This window comes from Podarcis vaucheri (assembly GCF_965113315.1).
Source record: "Podarcis vaucheri genome assembly, chromosome: 8".
Taxonomy (NCBI): Eukaryota; Metazoa; Chordata; class Lepidosauria; order Squamata; family Lacertidae; genus Podarcis; species Podarcis vaucheri.
Genome location: NC_138766.1, coordinates 38,917,684 through 38,934,495, shown reverse-complemented (window position 1 = coordinate 38,934,495; position 16,812 = coordinate 38,917,684). Strand labels below are relative to the sequence as shown.

General features: G+C 39.6%; 1 protein-coding gene across 6 annotated transcripts in view; it reads left to right on the top strand.

Moving 5' to 3' along the window:
• The window catches only part of TSHZ1 (teashirt zinc finger homeobox 1), a 79,561-nt gene extending 64,045 nt beyond the window's left edge, over positions 1-15,516 (top strand). For all 6 annotated transcript variants that reach the window (XM_082234957.1, XM_082234954.1, XM_082234956.1 and 3 more), the window contains one exon: positions 10,949-15,516. In XM_082234957.1, the coding sequence (XP_082091083.1) occupies positions 11,044-14,154 (3,111 nt within the window). In that variant the 5' untranslated portion in view covers positions 10,949-11,043 and the 3' untranslated portion in view covers positions 14,155-15,516. The remainder of the gene's footprint in view (positions 1-10,948) is intronic.
• Positions 15,517-16,812: the final 1,296 nt, after the last annotated feature.

Sequence of the window (16,812 nt, the reverse complement as noted above, 5' to 3'; positions counted from 1 at the left end):
GATCTCTGGTGTTCTCAATAATGCAGCAACCCTTTGCTCGACCAAAGTGTCACCTGTCTAGGTGAGTTGTGCCATCTTCTATCTGAAGTGACAGCCATCTTTGAGTACCAGCATCTTAACTGACTTCTTTTTCATCATCTCTGTTAGAGAAATAACGTTTTTGACAAGATGTTGGGTTTTCTTTCTCCCCCCCCCACCTCACTCCCCACTCTTTTCTTTCCTGCAACCTCTTAGAACACTTGATCAAACATATATATTTCTGAAAGACTTTGCTTCCAAATGAAAGCAGCTTGAGAAAAGATGGAAACAGAAAGGAAGTTAAATGTTGATGGTGGAAGTTAATGAATCAGGTAAAAGAGAGGACATGGTGTTAAAGAGCATGCTCTTAACAACTTTCCTTCTTCTCCACATAAAGAATGTATGGCAGTCAGTTGTCATTCTGACATCTGTTCTACCATGTAATAGTAATTTGTATAAGTAATGGAAACAGGTTAAATATTTCCATCCTAATGTTGCCAGCAGGGATAGAAACAAACATTTCAGTGAAATATTCTTGACAGAGGAGGGTATCGGATGGGCGGATTCAACTGCATCTCTCCTTGACAATCCAAATACGTAAGGAAAATGGTTGCAGATGGATTGCCTAGGAGAGAAGGGGATGGAAGGGGAAGAGATGGCAAGCTTTCAGATGCCTTTTGCTTTAAGGGCTAGCATTCAGCCCAGTATGCAGAAGAACTACTGATAGTCTTGAAGACCCTTCAGGTCTCTTACAGAGCTTTACATTGAAACAGAAACAACACATGCATTTTGCCTCCTTTTCTTACTTCTGTAAAAGTGGTGATTCTTTTATTTTATTTTTAACTGCCTCTTACACCTCACTTGTGATAACCTTTTTGTTCTTCAGTAATTTTATATGCATGTGTGAAAGAGATTCAGGAAACAGAGGTGGGGGGGAGTATATTAGTACAAAGAGTGAGTCTGGTTATTTTACGGTTCTGATTATCTTCTGATAGAAAAGTGGGGTACAAATGTCAGAAACAAATCATAAATATACAATATATGCATGTAAACATAATACAACATACTCATATTTCTTATAATCCCTAGAATGATTCATGCTCAATTTTTGTGTACACTAAATATTTAACAGTTACCATTTTATTTACTTTCTGCTTCATACTTTTTGTTGTTGGGAATTTCTAACTGGATATTATCCTGGAAACTGCTTTGAAATATTCTCTTCCTGAATCCACAAAATTTAGCAGTTCATAGTTTGAGGTAGACCATGAAGCACAAAGCACTTGAAGTTGAAAAAAATTGGGCTTAAGCCAGTTTATTAACCTCAAGGTCACTGTAGTTGAGCTAACTAAAATGCAAATCTTCTTTCAAGTTTGTTTTAGATTCTGCATGAATGGGTTTTCCTGTTTTACAAAAATATATAGAAATGCATAAGCATGCTGATACATATTATTATTTAAGCATGTTCTTAACTTGCTTGACATGTGTAGAGTAAGAAAAGGATCAGTTACAACTGAAAGATTTTACACATTTCCTATATGTAGAAAGACTCTACCATGAACTTCTCTGCACAAGGCATATTAAAATGAGTGAGACTAGAGGGACATGCGGGGCACATGACATCCTGTGTCTGTTTTCAGTTTCCAGCCAGAATTAAGGGAACCACCCTATGCACAAGAAGCTGGCTTAAAGCATGCTAATGTAAAGTTATACCAGATTCAAACCCTGTTTAGCTGCAGGACTGCTGCTGTGCCCAAGTCTGGCAGAGGGAAAGTGAGCCTTTAGAATAGTGTTCTATACTGGCTTGCCAGGTAATGTGACTGAGCTGAATGGGCTTAAACCCTAACCTCTGTGGTCTCCCTCCCACTATGCCCCCCAGTGCCCCTTGGGGGGGGGACTTACACTAGCTTTCGCTGAGCGGGTTGCACTGGGATGAGAAGTTACATTGGAAGTACCTTCAGCAGAGCTAGGGTTGGAGACTTAATGCTGGCCGAGGCAGATCCTAAGTTGCACATCCCAACAGACCCTGCCATAAGATTGCACCCTAAATTTCTCATTTGAATATGTTACATTGAAAACTACAGTGCTTAGCTTGTTTGTGACCAGGGTTGCTATGATTATGAAACAGAAGTACACACAAACAAACATATGCTCAGTTACAATATTGAAATTAAGTTTTAAACATTTTGCCCTCAATAAATAATTATTTGGCACCACTGAAATTGCATGAAGTTTAATTGAGTAATAATTAAAAACTGTGTGGAATCAATTTCTTGTTGAACTCAATGACACTAATTCTTACAGATTTTAGCGGCTGCGGCTGCTATAATGGTAATCTTTTGCCCCCTTTAAAATAATGATTGTGGGGAATGTGTGTTTTGTATAGCAGAATAGAATAAATGTATGCAGAAAATAATAGAACAATTTAAACAGAACTGTGACTAAGAAACAGTATCACTGTATTCAATAAATAATACTATACAATTGCCCACCCCCACAATACATTATCATTATCCTATCCAATTTGCTTTTGGCTTTTCAGACATGGTCTGGGTTATTTACAGTGTACACCTTCTCACTGAAGCAAACACAATGTGCTATACCACTAACACATACAATATATAGCACCTTGTGTCGACTTACATTAGAATACACAAATTTTAATGCTGTACAAAGATGACAGCATATCTATGGGGAGACATTGGCATCCAGAAGGCATATCATATGGGCACAGATTTTTAACAAGATGTAATAATAGAAAACAGGAAAACAGATACTCTCGGTCTTCCTATAGCTGTAATTTGTAGGATTTCCCTCCTGCAAAATTACAGAGAGACAGAAAAAGAGACAAGAGAGGCTTGCTTGCATTGTACACTGTAATATAGGTTGTTGCGAGTATATTTTTAGGCATCTAGAAATCAGAATAGAAAGCTTGGTTTAAATATTTCTCTGTGATTACAGGCCACAATTGTAACCCTGCATCACACTTTTAAAATACCTGTGCTGACACAGGAGCCAAAGGAAGAAATTCAGTGGGAAATGTTTTATCACAGCATTAAATAATTAGCTGACCTCCCTGACAGTTTCATATAGTAGCAATTAAATGCAAGCCTTTCTCTTTTCTTGATGTAGAATATTGCAGCACTTGACTGCAAACAATTGCAGGACAAAATTTCAAAGCTTTTAATTTGAATAAACAGCTTTTTAAAAACATCACTGTCTATTTCCCGGTGCATTCTCTGTTAGTAGCAACTTTATAGGCGTAAAAAAAAAAAAAAGACATTGACCTTGTGAAATAGTGTATATTATTTGTGTTAACATTTTCACTATAAACATTATTTCTGAATCCTAAGTATTTATCCTACAACAACAGGAATATTTCAATGAAATATTCCCCCCCAAGGCAATTCTATAATTTAAACCATGATGAATTATAATATTAACAAATGCACATCTGTGTATGCGTATAGTGTAGCATAGCTGTGTAAATTCAGTTGACATAAGGAATATTTTTTAAACACTGAAAATCAACGCAGTAAGTGTGTTCTGAATTGCTTTGTGCTCCCCTGTATGGCACTCTCATATTGTAAGCATCGAAGCAAACTAATTTTGTCCAATAATAGTAGACAATATAAAAACAGTTTGTAATTATTATTATTTTTGTGTGATATAAGCAGCAGTTTATAATAAGCTTTTATAGAACAAGCCAAGTAACATGAATAAAAATATATAATGTTCTCATTTTATAAGCACCGCAAACCAAAGAAAGTAAAAAGCAGAATTTCAAGCTCAATGCTTGTCTTTGCCACTTGTGGGTGAACAGCAAACTTTTTATGGAGATTTCTTTTTCCCTTCGCTTGTGGCTAGGTTACATTGTATAATTAACAGAAGAATATCTTTACACCAAGCAAAAATGCATGACTTGCAAGCAATAGTACAGTTCACAACCACAAATAATGAGTAAGCAAAAATATATGTGTTATGGCGTAATTATTAACCAGATATGTAGAGCCTATGTGGGAGCAGTGTTTGGTGTTGATTCCAAGAAGGGTTATAGGATATGTAAATACCTATAGACAAAACAATGACCAGCATATAAATTACGTGAATTTTTTCTCAGAGACTTCTAGTGAGCTGTAGATTGTGCTTTAACTTTGCAATATGTATTACTGAAATATCACAAGATTCTATTATTGTGTAGCAGTTTGTAATGCAAATGGTGCAATTCTATGCATGTTTACTCAGAAGTAAGTCTTGCTGTCTTCAGTGCGTGTGTTTAGGTTTGCAGCCATATTTATTTTAGGTAGCAGTTGCAACTTCTCTGTTATTTAAATCCAGTAACAAGGCCTTGATAAAGTATGCTTAGCTGTGTATGTTGTTGCAAAGTTAGAAACTTGTGCATTTCCCCGTACTGTGTGAAATTTAGAACATTTTAAAAATCACAAGCAAGTTTTGCAGCACGAATGTTAAAAACAATGCATTTCTAAATCCTTTAAAAATACAATTCAGCATTACTATGCTAGTCCACGGAAAAGCACACATGGGCCGATGCAAAGCCTCATATGTACTCAAATACACAAAGCTTCTGTGTGTGTATATGGAGCCCTATTTACTTTAATGGAGAGGGCAGCCTTGAGGATAAGGGGACCTTGTGTGCATCATAGCTCCTAAATAGCTCACTTAGGGTGACTGTGATCCTGATTCCATGTTCTTCTGTGCAGACATTGTAGTACACAGGGTGTAAGAGGACAGAGTGTAAATATACCTTACGTCTCTTTGCAAAAGCACTGGCAGATGGACCTCTGTATTAAAGCAGCATCAATTTGTACAATGATATTTTAGGGATAAGAAGGTGTTTCTTCTGTTGGACTGATTTTGGTGCAACCTTTAAATGGCTTGTAACTGTAGCAAGCTGATTTCCTATTGTGTTCCGAAGCAAACGTGGTGTGCCACTGCTGGACTGAAATGCCATGATGGCTTTTACCCTAAGTCTCAACAACTATGAAAGGGGATAATGCAGAGCAAGGTAAATGGCAGGATAAACTTACTCATGTGTCTACCTTTAAGTAAAATATTGTAATACTGAATTTATGGGCTTTTATCCGTGTGTGTGTGTGTGTGTGAGAGAGAGAGAGAGAGAGAGAGAGAGAGAAAGAGAAGCTTTGTGCACACACACACACACACATACACCATTAACAGTAACAAATGGCAATATCAATCTAGGCTTATATCCCACCTAGAAAGATAACCCCTGGCTTTTTCTTGCATTTTCCTGCAGAAAAGACTTGGACTAAGTTTTGTTTATTTTCCTGGATCCTTGTCTCCTTAGCACTGATAAGATTCAGTATTATTCTCTTCAAACGTCTTTTTCAGTTATTAGCAGTGGTTTACTACAAACCACATTCTTTTAAAATCGTCCCTTTTAGTAAAATAAAATGAGGTCTGGTGGGAGGAGAGGGAGGTCTAATGGATCTTAGTAACAGAGAAAAGTACTGGACTGTGCTGGTAGGTGAAAGGGAATAAGCAGGCCTCCTTTTTTTGGCACACGGATTTTCGAAATGTTGAATGCTGTTGAATTATGAGACCTAGGGGAATATCTTGCATCTTAGCATATGTTTCTAAGATATTTTTTTTTAAAGAAGATTCCTTATGGGGGAAAACCCAGTGCTTTTAAAAATAAGAAATCTGCAGAGTAAGCAATTAGAATTATCTCGTGGGGGAAAGCCCACCCAGCATTAGTCAGGAATTTTTTTCCACCCCACCTTTCACTATATCCTGTTTTGCTGCTTTCGCTTTTCCTGAATTGCTCCTGATCATTCCAGTCTAGCTAAGGACGATCTGCCTATGGAAAAGAAAGCTTCCCATGTGGTTCTTTAGCTGGATGGGAATTGTGTGGGCAAATAGGTGCTGCATACTTGAGACCCATTTCTCACCCAGCAGCTGGGGCCGTGCACTAAAGATTAGAATGAGAATTGGGGGAGCAAGAGACGCTATTCAGTTTCTTCTACGCCCCTTTTCCTCAGGATGTTGAAAGAGCTGTAAATGTGGAGCTCCAGGTGCTCCTTTGGTTCTCGGTTGGATCAGAGCCACTGCATGCACAACATGCCTAATACATAAATACATTTTGTGTGCAAACATTCATTTCAAATATTTTTCCATGTTCTGTGAACAATACGCATAAGAAAAACATTTCCTGTATCCTTAAGCTCATTGACACACACACATACACACACACTCACCTATTAGTACGTATGACATGGTTTTTCTAGCAAAGTATGGTTTCTAGTAGAGTGGAGCTGACATGGCGTACAAATTATTTCTACTGCAGTGCAAAAACCTATGTTTATCACTTAGGGTACATGCCTGCCACTTCTGTGAATTGGGCCCTTAGAATAGATGTATTTTGATCTAATGGCCATCTGCTCATGAATATCGCATTTGCTAGTTTAAAAAATAGTTTGATTCCCATAAACACGTAATTTGGTAAGATTATATCGTTTCACCAGGTGGCATCACAATAGCAAAGTTTGATGTTTACTGTAAGCCAATAATCAAGCTGGATATTCCGTTGCATGCTTTATATTTGTCAGCTTTAAGTATTCATCTCTCATTTTACTTTAGTTTTCGCTGCCAACTGCTCTTGCCAGAATTGTTGTGTGATATCTGTGTCATAGTTTAACACAGAGATGGAGAACCTGTGGCATTCCAGGTGTTGTTGAACTCCAACTCCCATCATCCCTAGGCAGCATGGCCAGTGGTCAAGGATGATGGAACTTGGAGCCCAACAACACATGGAAGGCCACAGGTTTCCCATACCTGATTTAGCAAGAGGCTAAAGTGCTGCAGATCATTAGTATGAGCCAAAAATCTCTAGCAAGGTGTCACCTTCGGTTTTACCATCTCTTTATAATTTAAATGCACCTTGGGGCTTATACTTCAGGTGTAGAAAATGGTATGTAATATTCAAAGTCAACACTGCAGGATTACCCTGAGGAACTGGTCACAGTAAGTCAATAATGAAGTCCCTTCAATATCTATCCCTTTTTTGTTATTGTTTAATTCAACAAGGCATTTCAGTTGCTTTCAGCAACTGAAGACACACAGCATTTTATTTGTGGGAAACTGACCCACTAAGTTTACCAAGAAGTAAATCCATTAAAATTTCAAGGATCTTACCCAGAGAAGTTGTAATATCCACCTACATCCTCTGTGCCTATGTTAAGAATATAATGTCTGATCCTTTTTTTTCCTGTTCAGCTATATTGCAGTTAAACTTACCCTGGTGAATAGCCATACTGTTTAAACTAGCTTGGTGCTTTTCAAGGAAACTCCATTAAGAAGAATCCATGTAAAAACTGTTTGGCACTTACACATGTTATCGTAGTAGTTTGGGCATCACAGTAAGCCATGATTTATCATGACAGGAATGATCGACAGGCTTTTGAAAGGAGGAAATTGGAAGCTTTCGCTTTTGATTAACTTCAGTCAAGCATTGCATGTGAACCCTAAACTGTGGTTGATACTAACTTTGGTTTTCTGGGAAAAAAGCAGTTTCCTAACTCATTTGAAATAAACAAATTTCAAACAATGAGTCATAGCTAAAATTAATATAGCCGTAGTTTCTCAGGTTTGGGCCATTTTGGTAAAAGACAAGTCTGGTCACAAAAAGGAAGCAAAATCTTCCAATTGCCTCCTTGCAACACTGCTGGAGAAAGAGGGGAGGGAAGGGAGCATTTGAGCCCAAAGTTGGCTGTGGCCCATCGCTGTCAAGAGTAACCATTGTTTTTTATAATGTCCAAAAACAGTCATTAGCAGGCTTAAGGAGCAATTCTGTAGGATGATCTGCTGGGATGAGTGGGTTAGGATCCAGCAGATCTCTGGTTCAGCCAAGAAGGTCCTCATACAGCCAGATTATGACTGCCTAACTTCCTCACCTTCATCTTAGCCAGAGATAAACCAGCATATGTCCCCATACCAGCTCAGCCAGGACTCAGCTGACTGAGTCAAGCCTGGTAGATCTTAAACTGGAGTAAGCCCTGAAAGGGGGGCATGGTGGGGGTAGGAATGGACAGGGTGGGGGCATTTAGGCTGGATCCAAAACCCATTCAGGTTGGTCACATGACCTGGCAACCTGATATAAATTAAGCTGGCAAAAAGGGTGGTGCAACTCAAGACACCAGCTTCTTGTGTATAGGAGTGCTCCCTTAAGTCAACTAAACCACACCAATAATTTTCTAGGTGCTCCAGCTTTTTCCTACAAATTTCTTTGACCTGTTAAGGTTTAAAACTTTTTCATTTCCCCCCTTCCTTTTATTTTAAATATTTTAAGTCTATAGAACAGAGCCTTCAGTAGCAAAGCACTGCCATAGGGAGCAATACTAACCCTAGATCTGCCAGAATGAGCAAGTTAGGATTCGTCACAGTGCCTTCATTCTGGCTCAGCTGTAGCTAAGCCAAGATTTGTGGAACATATGCCCTGAAAAAATGAGTGTTCCGAGGGAGTGGGGTGGGACTAAGCACACACTGGATCATCCTGGTCACATAACCTGGTAATCTGGCGTAACATATGTTGGCAAAAAGGGTGCTGTAAATCAAATTCTGTTTATAAGGCATGTTTTCCCTCTGCCAGGCTTAGATTGACTCAGTTGGCAGTAGCCCACTCTTGAATGGCGTTTTGATCTAGCAGACTTCACACTGGTTCAACTATATTATATTATTATATTATATTATATTATATTATATTAATTATATTGGCTCCCCATACTTGGGATTGTTCCTTTTGTATTTCTCTTTTTTGACAGCTGTTTCAACATTTTAAAAAATGAACTATTCTCTAATTTTGCACTATGAATGATGTCACTGGGTTGGTGGCGGTATGTTTAACGCTATTTATATCCGACCATGCATCATTTCAGATGCATAAATCTTAATGCTTCTTAAATTAATGTTGTGATAACAGGAACGCTAATAAAAAGAATCCCCTGTCGATTTGTACCATCGTTTACATTTCAGCCTTTCAGTAATGGGTAGAGGAAAGCAGATTTGCCCAGTGACTAATTGTTCTTACCTTACTTTCAAATCCAAGTGTATAGTCTTGCTCAGTTGCCATTATTGCCAAGGTGCTCTATTGGACTATCCATCTAGGAACTCTGATACGCAAGTTCAAATTTATCTTCAACCATAGATAGCTCTAAGGCTGCTTATACAAACTTAAGAGGAAGTAACTCCCATAAAGCTCAGTGGGACTATTGGAATAAATGTGATTATTCATGTTAATGTCTCTGAGCCATCTGTAAAATAACAATAGTAGAGGTAACATTGTGTGCTTTACATGTAAGAATCCAATGTTTTGGGATGCTTAGAAGTTGGGAATCGAGGAGAGAAAGTGGCAACGACATGATTGGTTGGGAAGAAGGGGAGAAAAGGTTTGTCAAAGAGCAATGGGATGCTGAGACTTGGTTCATGGGTGGGAAAGGAAAGGCGGAACTGGAAGAAGATGGACCAGGTTCTAAGCCAATTAGGAAAATTCTGGAGCAAAGGTCTTTGAAATGAGTGGTACTGGGACTTCTTGATCATCTGTGTGACTTGAGAGGCACTGGGTGTATAGGGGTCTTTTCTAAAACAGAAAGGGAGATATAGAAGGAGGATAAAAGTTTCACAGGATTGCTTTTGTGAAGTAAGGTGACGTCTCTCTGTGTCTGAAAGATTCCCAGCTTCTGGAGCCCAAAGCTTCAGCTTTTGTGTTCAAGTTGGGGTTTAATGATTAAAATAAAACAAAGTCTAAAATGTTGTCTGGCTGAGTAAGAATGAGTGTGACACATTTTGAAGTGGTGATAGCCTGGAAGTAAACTTACGGACGATCTTGTTTCTTCCCAGCTTAGCAAAACAAACAAAAGGGTAGAAATAAACATGCAACTGAAGACATTAGCTGCCAGCCAGGTCTTCACAGCAGAACCTTGGGGTTATGATTTGCCAATTTAATAAGCGATATCCAGGGATGGCCCAGGAGGTCAGGGTTGGAGGCAACAGGTATATCAGAGGGTTGATTATTTTGTGCCAGATAAGACAGCATTTCATAGAAGGTGCTACACCTGGCCCTTGGCAATGAAAGAGGCTTCTCTTGTGTCTTCCATTTTTAAGACTGGAATGGAGACTCCCTTTCTAAACTCAGCCTATCTCAAAATTAATCAAAATTAGGGCTATTTCATAACACCACTCACAAGGTGGTTTGGAAGGAAAAAAATATAAATATTTCAAATCATTGTTCGCATTAATGGACTAATATAAGTAACAGTAGCACACGCTTCTTAATAATAATTCATAATTGATGATTAATTTGATCTCCATGATAAATTTGTTTTACATCTACCCTGCTTCGTTACCATATAACTTTATAAATGCTTCTTTGCTCATGTTGAGTGCTTCAAGTAGTATGTAGTGTTGAGTGCTGGACTTGGATGATAGAGATTTGAGTTTAAATTCCTACTTACCTTTGAAACTCACCAGATGACCTTAGTTGTTGTACAAATAAAATGAGACTTAGAAATGTAATAAATGAATTAAAAAAAACCCACACACAACCTTTTACCTAATTTATTCCAGAAAATCCCAATTAGTTACAGTGGCAAAATAAGTGTTGCAATTCAGAAAAAGTGGCTGAAGAATGAATTCTTAAGCTTTATTCATACCAGGTTATTCTGTTAGTTAAACATAAATCCTGCTGAAATGTCATGGTATATTTTTAATTGCAACTGAAAATGCCGAATGCCATGCTTAAATTGACAGGATGTGTATCTTCATAAAGCTGAGAAATAGGGATATGTGATCTAAAATGTAAGCCTCAGTCACACTGTAGTAGAAACAGTGGTGGGAATGAAACGAAATGTGTACGTTCTGTAATGAATTTTTATTTTCTTATGTATTTTTCTAGCTTATGTTCCTGAGGAAGAACTGAAAGCAGCAGAGATTGATGAAGACAGTGTGGAGGATGACGGACTACCTCTGGACATCCAGGAAACTGACTACATGTGCAATGATGAAACGGAGATCAAAGAGGCTCAAAGTTACCAGAACTCTCCAGTCAGCACAGCAACGAATCAGGACGCAGGTTATGGATCGCCATTCAGCGAAAACAGTGACCAGCTGGCTCATTTCAAAAGCACTTCCTCCAAAGAAGAGAGAGAAGATCACCAATGCTTGGACAATGCTTCCTATCCACAGGACAGCTTGGCACAAATAAAAGCTGTCTATGCAAATTTACTATCGGAGTCTTGCTGGTCTAGTTTAGCTTTGGATTTAAAAAAATCAAAGAGTAATGAAAACAGCCAGAAGGAAAATACCACTAATAGCAACTCTACTATCACTACCCCAAGTACCAATACTAGTACTAGTACCAGTACTAGTACCAGTACCAACACTAGTATCACTACAAGTATCAGTAGTACTAGTAACAGTAACAATAACAGTGGTGGCTCAGGTTATGACTGGCATCAAGCGGCATTAGCCAAAACTCTGCAGCAGACCTCATATGGACTTCTCCCAGAACCTAGTCTATTCAGCACAGTGCAGCTTTACCGGCAAAACAATAAACTGTATGGTTCTGTGTTCACTGGTGCCAGTAAGTTCCGGTGCAAAGACTGCAGTGCAGCATATGACACACTAGTGGAGCTAACAGTGCACATGAATGAAACTGGACATTATCGGGATGACAACCGAGATAAAGAAGCTGAAAAGACCAAACGGTGGTCAAAGCCCAGAAAGCGATCACTTATGGAAATGGAAGGCAAAGAGGACGCCCAGAAAGTGCTCAAGTGCATGTACTGCGGCCATTCGTTTGAATCTTTGCAAGACTTGAGTGTCCACATGATAAAAACAAAGCATTACCAGAAAGTGCCTCTGAAGGAACCAGTACCAGCCATCACCAAACTGGTGCCTTCTACCAAAAAGCGAGCACTTCAAGACTTAGCTTCACCTTGCTCACCTGAGCCGACGGCCATCACTTCGGAGAGCACACTCAGCGAGGCAGGGAAAGACCAGAAAACTGCCAACCCCTACGTGACTCCAAACAACCGCTATGGCTATCAAAATGGTGCTAGCTACACTTGGCAGTTTGAGGCCCGCAAAGCCCAGATCCTAAAATGCATGGAGTGTGGCAGTTCTCACGACACTTTGCAGCAGCTGACTGCTCACATGATGGTCACGGGACATTTTTTGAAAGTAACTAATTCTGCTTCCAAAAAGGGGAAACAGCTAGTCTTGGATCCTGTGGTAGAAGAAAAGATCCAGTCCATCCCTTTGCCTCCCACCACACACACGAGATTACCAGCTGCAAATATTAAAAAGCAGCCCGATTCTCCGGCCGAATCTACAACTTCTGAGGAGAAGAAGGAAATGGAAAAGGAAAAGGTGATCGTTAGTGAAACAGACAAAAAGATTAAAGAAGAGAATGAGGACTCTGCGGAAAAATTTGAGCCAACGGCTGTGTATCAGTACCTCAGAGAGGAAGATCTAGATGAAAGCCCTAAAGGTGGGATAGATATATTAAAATCCCTGGAAAATACAGTGACAACAGCTATAAGCAAGGCCCAGAATGGAGCACCTTCGTGGGGAGGCTATCCAAGCATTCATGCAGCTTACCAGCTTCCGGGGACTGTTAAGCCCATTCAGCCAGCTGTGCAGAGTGTTCAGATGCAGCCATCGTACGCCAGCAGCGTAAAATCCTTGTCGTCGGAACACAGTGCACTGATCCATTCGCCAGGGAACCTGACACCACCACCTCACAAAAGCAATGTCTCTGCAATGGAGGAGCTGGTGGAGAAGGTCACGGGCAAAATCAATATAAAAAAAGAAGAAAAGCCTGCGGAGAAAGAGAAATGTTCTCCAGTCAAGCCATTGTCACCTGCTGCTAAGGAGAACAAAGACTTTCCAAAAACAGAGGAAACCAAGCAACAGCAGCAGCAACAGCAGCAGCAGCAAAAAAAGGGCCCTGAAACAGAAGTGCAGAAGGTCAAGAAGGACAGTCCAGCAGATCCTCATGCACTTAATGGTACAGAGCTACCTAAAGCAAAAGTCACAAACGGCTGTAATAACTTGGGCATCATCACAGACCATTCAGCTGAGCCATCATTCATCAATCCACTGAGTGCTTTACAATCCATCATGAATACCCATTTAGGCAAAGTTTCCAACCCTGTAAGTCCTTCTTTGGACCCTTTGGCTATGTTATATAAAATTAGCAACAGTATGCTGGACAAACCCATTTACTCGACAACTCCGGCCAAGCAAGCTGATGCTATCGACCGGTATTATTATGAGAACAGCGATCAGCCTATTGATTTAACGAAGTCCAAAAACAAGCCCCTGGTTTCCAGCGTGACTGATTCGGTCTCATCTCCTCTGAGGGAAAGTGCCCTGATGGATATTTCCGACATGGTAAAGAACCTCACAGGGCGCTTGACCCCCAAGTCTTCGACACCGTCTTCCGTGTCAGAGAAATCTGATGCGGATGGGAGTAGCTTTGAGGAGACGCTGGACGAACTGTCCCCAGTACACAAGAGGAAAGGTAGGCAGTCCAACTGGAACCCTCAGCATCTCCTAATCCTTCAAGCCCAGTTTGCTTCTAGCTTGAGGGAGACTCCTGAAGGCAAGTACATTATGTCGGACCTAGGCCCACAGGAGCGGGTACATATCTCTAAGTTTACTGGTCTTTCCATGACCACAATTAGCCACTGGCTGGCCAATGTGAAGTATCAATTAAGGAGGACAGGTGGAACTAAGTTTTTAAAGAATTTGGACACAGGTCACCCTGTTTTCTTTTGCAATGATTGTGCCTCTCAGTTCAGAACTGCTTCTACGTACATAAGTCACTTGGAGACACATTTAGGGTTCAGTTTGAAGGACCTGTCCAAATTGCCACTAAATCAGATTCAAGAACAGCAGAATGTTTCAAAAGTCCTCACAAATAAGACTTTAGGCTCACTTGGAATTGCTGAGGAGGACTCAGGCTCCACATTCCAGTGTAAGCTCTGTAACCGAACTTTTGCAAGCAAGCATGCAGTGAAACTGCACCTTAGTAAAACACATGGCAAATCCCCCGAGGACCATCTGATCTATGTAACTGAGTTAGAAAAACATTAGCGTCCAGGTAAGCAGCCAGGTATGCAAGTGACCACAGGAACATTGCACTAAACTTCTTCATAGTACTGCACTAGGCCTGATCTGAGCCTCTGAAATCAGTCTTACTTTTGTTGCTGAACTGCCTATCTGGACCTTGGTTTTTCTTACATACATTTTGTAGTTATATTTATATGCTCTTTGTCTGATCTGTGCATGTTTTTTTAAAACCTTTCTTTTCTTTTTCTGTGAGTCAAAGTCTGACCTTTATTTTCAACATCTGTCCTTGATGTTAAGCTATCTTTTTGTAGAATATAGTGGGAGACACTATTGAGAGACGTTAATTTAGCCGTAAAGAAAGACACAAAGAACAATAACAAAAAGACATCCTAAAATTACAAAGTTGCCATGACAATAAAGGTCACAGAACCCCGTAGTGTCAGTTTTTTTAACCCTCTGAGGACTGTAATAGCATTGTTGTGCCTTTCCCAAAAGAAGGTTTTGTGTTTTAATTTTAAAAAAGGCATTTCATATTAACAAAACTGTGTTAAAATGTAAAAAAAAAGCCCTTTTGAAAATTGCAGTCTGATTTGCAGAGAAAAGATGCATGCAGTTCTTTGACAATGATGAAAAGCTATGAAGTGCTCAAGGGGTTAGAAAACCACAGTCGTGTTTAAGAAAATAAAAATAATAAACCAAGTTGCCACTATGCCCAAATCCTCTGGATGCTGAAAATTGCCACTTGGCTGGCAAAAAAAAGTATGCAAGTTATTTTTAAAAAAATGTACAAATGCTTCCCCCCCCCCTTTTCTTTTTTTCCTGTAAGATACTGCAGTTTATAGTTATTTACAAATGTAAGCTTTGGTACAAGCTGACCTTTCTATAGTGTGCTGCATTGGTACATTTAAAACAAAACAGAAAAAAGTGGGGCAAGTGTTGGATTCAGTTCCTTGTAAATTGCCAGCATCAGCTTAGGGGGGAAAAAAAGTACATGTTACATATCGTACCATTTTAAACTGTTCAACTTCCTTTGTACCTTCTGGCTGTATGCTTTTCTCTTTTAACTTTTTATATTGTCATTTTATATTCAATTTCTGTGTATATAATGTAAAACCACACTTTTTTTGAATAAAATTTAGTTCCTGCAGCTTGAGTTAAATAGAGAAATTTTACTGGCACCTGCATCTTCCCAGATGCATGTACTCAAAGGAACTATCTGACAAAATAAATAAATAAATAAAAATAAAGCAAGCAATGCACTATGAATTATACATTTTGATGTTTTATCATTAATATTGTACAGTACTTTTTTTTTTTTTTGGTTCACACAATTAAATCCACTGTTTTCTCAAGTGTAAAATAAACCCACATGCAGTTCTTGATTTATGTATATTGTGATGTCGTCATTACTTTGCCTTTGAGGTCTTCATTTCAGCAGCGAAGAGGTTTCAAGCTGAAGTATGTTTGGCGTCATTTGTGTATTCTAATATGCTGCGTTCTGCTGCCTATGTATTAGTGATACCTCAGAATGTTATTGCAATGGTTTACAGATGCTCATGGATGCAAACTTGTGACTTTACCGGTTAGGAATGAGTGGTGTGTTCATCCCTGAAATGTAAGACCTTTTTAAACATTGCCCTGGCGCAAGCTGTATATAAACTCATAATCGGTACCCATCTGTATGTTGTCAGGAGGACCCACAGGTGGTTTGAGAAGCCAAAGCAGGCAGATCGTATTTAAAACTGTTGCCACCATGTTGGACTCCAGCTTAGGCTGACCAAACCAAACAGCCACTAGGACACTTTCTCCTGATGAGATGCTCATTTTATCATTATCCATGAGTACTGCAATGTGGCTGGGGAACTAAATGAGCCATTTCTTAATAAGATACACATTTCTGGCCAACCACATTCTCATGCCTTTTTACTAAAGTGCAAATCAAAAGTGAAAGTGGGATCCCATTGGGATTCAGAGATGGGCCTTTGTTCTGGACCAAGTCTGGACCAGTTGAAGACCACTGCCACTCTATGGGATTATGGGATCATGCCAATGTCAAACCCTAAGAATATGAAAGTAATGTGAAAGGAGTAAATGTACTGGGCTATAAGAATATGAAAAGGTGACTCACCTTCATTGCAGGTTTTTAAGCAGAGGTTGGATGGCCATCTGCCAGGGATTATTTAGCTGTGATTCTTGCATTGTCTGTCAGAGATGCATTCACCGGCTCTGAAATCCAAACATTGAGCTCAGATTTTAATACCTGGGAAGGGTCAGGATGCATGGAGCAAATGGTGGAGCACAAAACTCCAGGAAGCTTGTCCACATCCTCAGGCTACACAAATGCAACCGTGTCTAATAAATCATGACAACATGGTGTCCTGGCTACATAGAATCATAGAGTTGGAATAGACCACAAGGGCCATCGAGTCCAACCCCCTGCCAAGCAGGAAACACCATCAGAGCACTCCTGACATATGGTTGTCAAGACATCCGTCTCTTGATTCTGCCAAAACCACATCATCCAAGTTGGTATGAATGCGAGTGGTTTTTCTCTGCAAAATTAATCTAAATTGGTCACAGCAACCTTTTGAGTCCTCTGACCTCTTATCACCTGTTCTCCCAAGCCTTGCTACCTAGAAAAGCTCCACTGGCCGACATTGTGTAGAAGCAATTGTGAAAAAG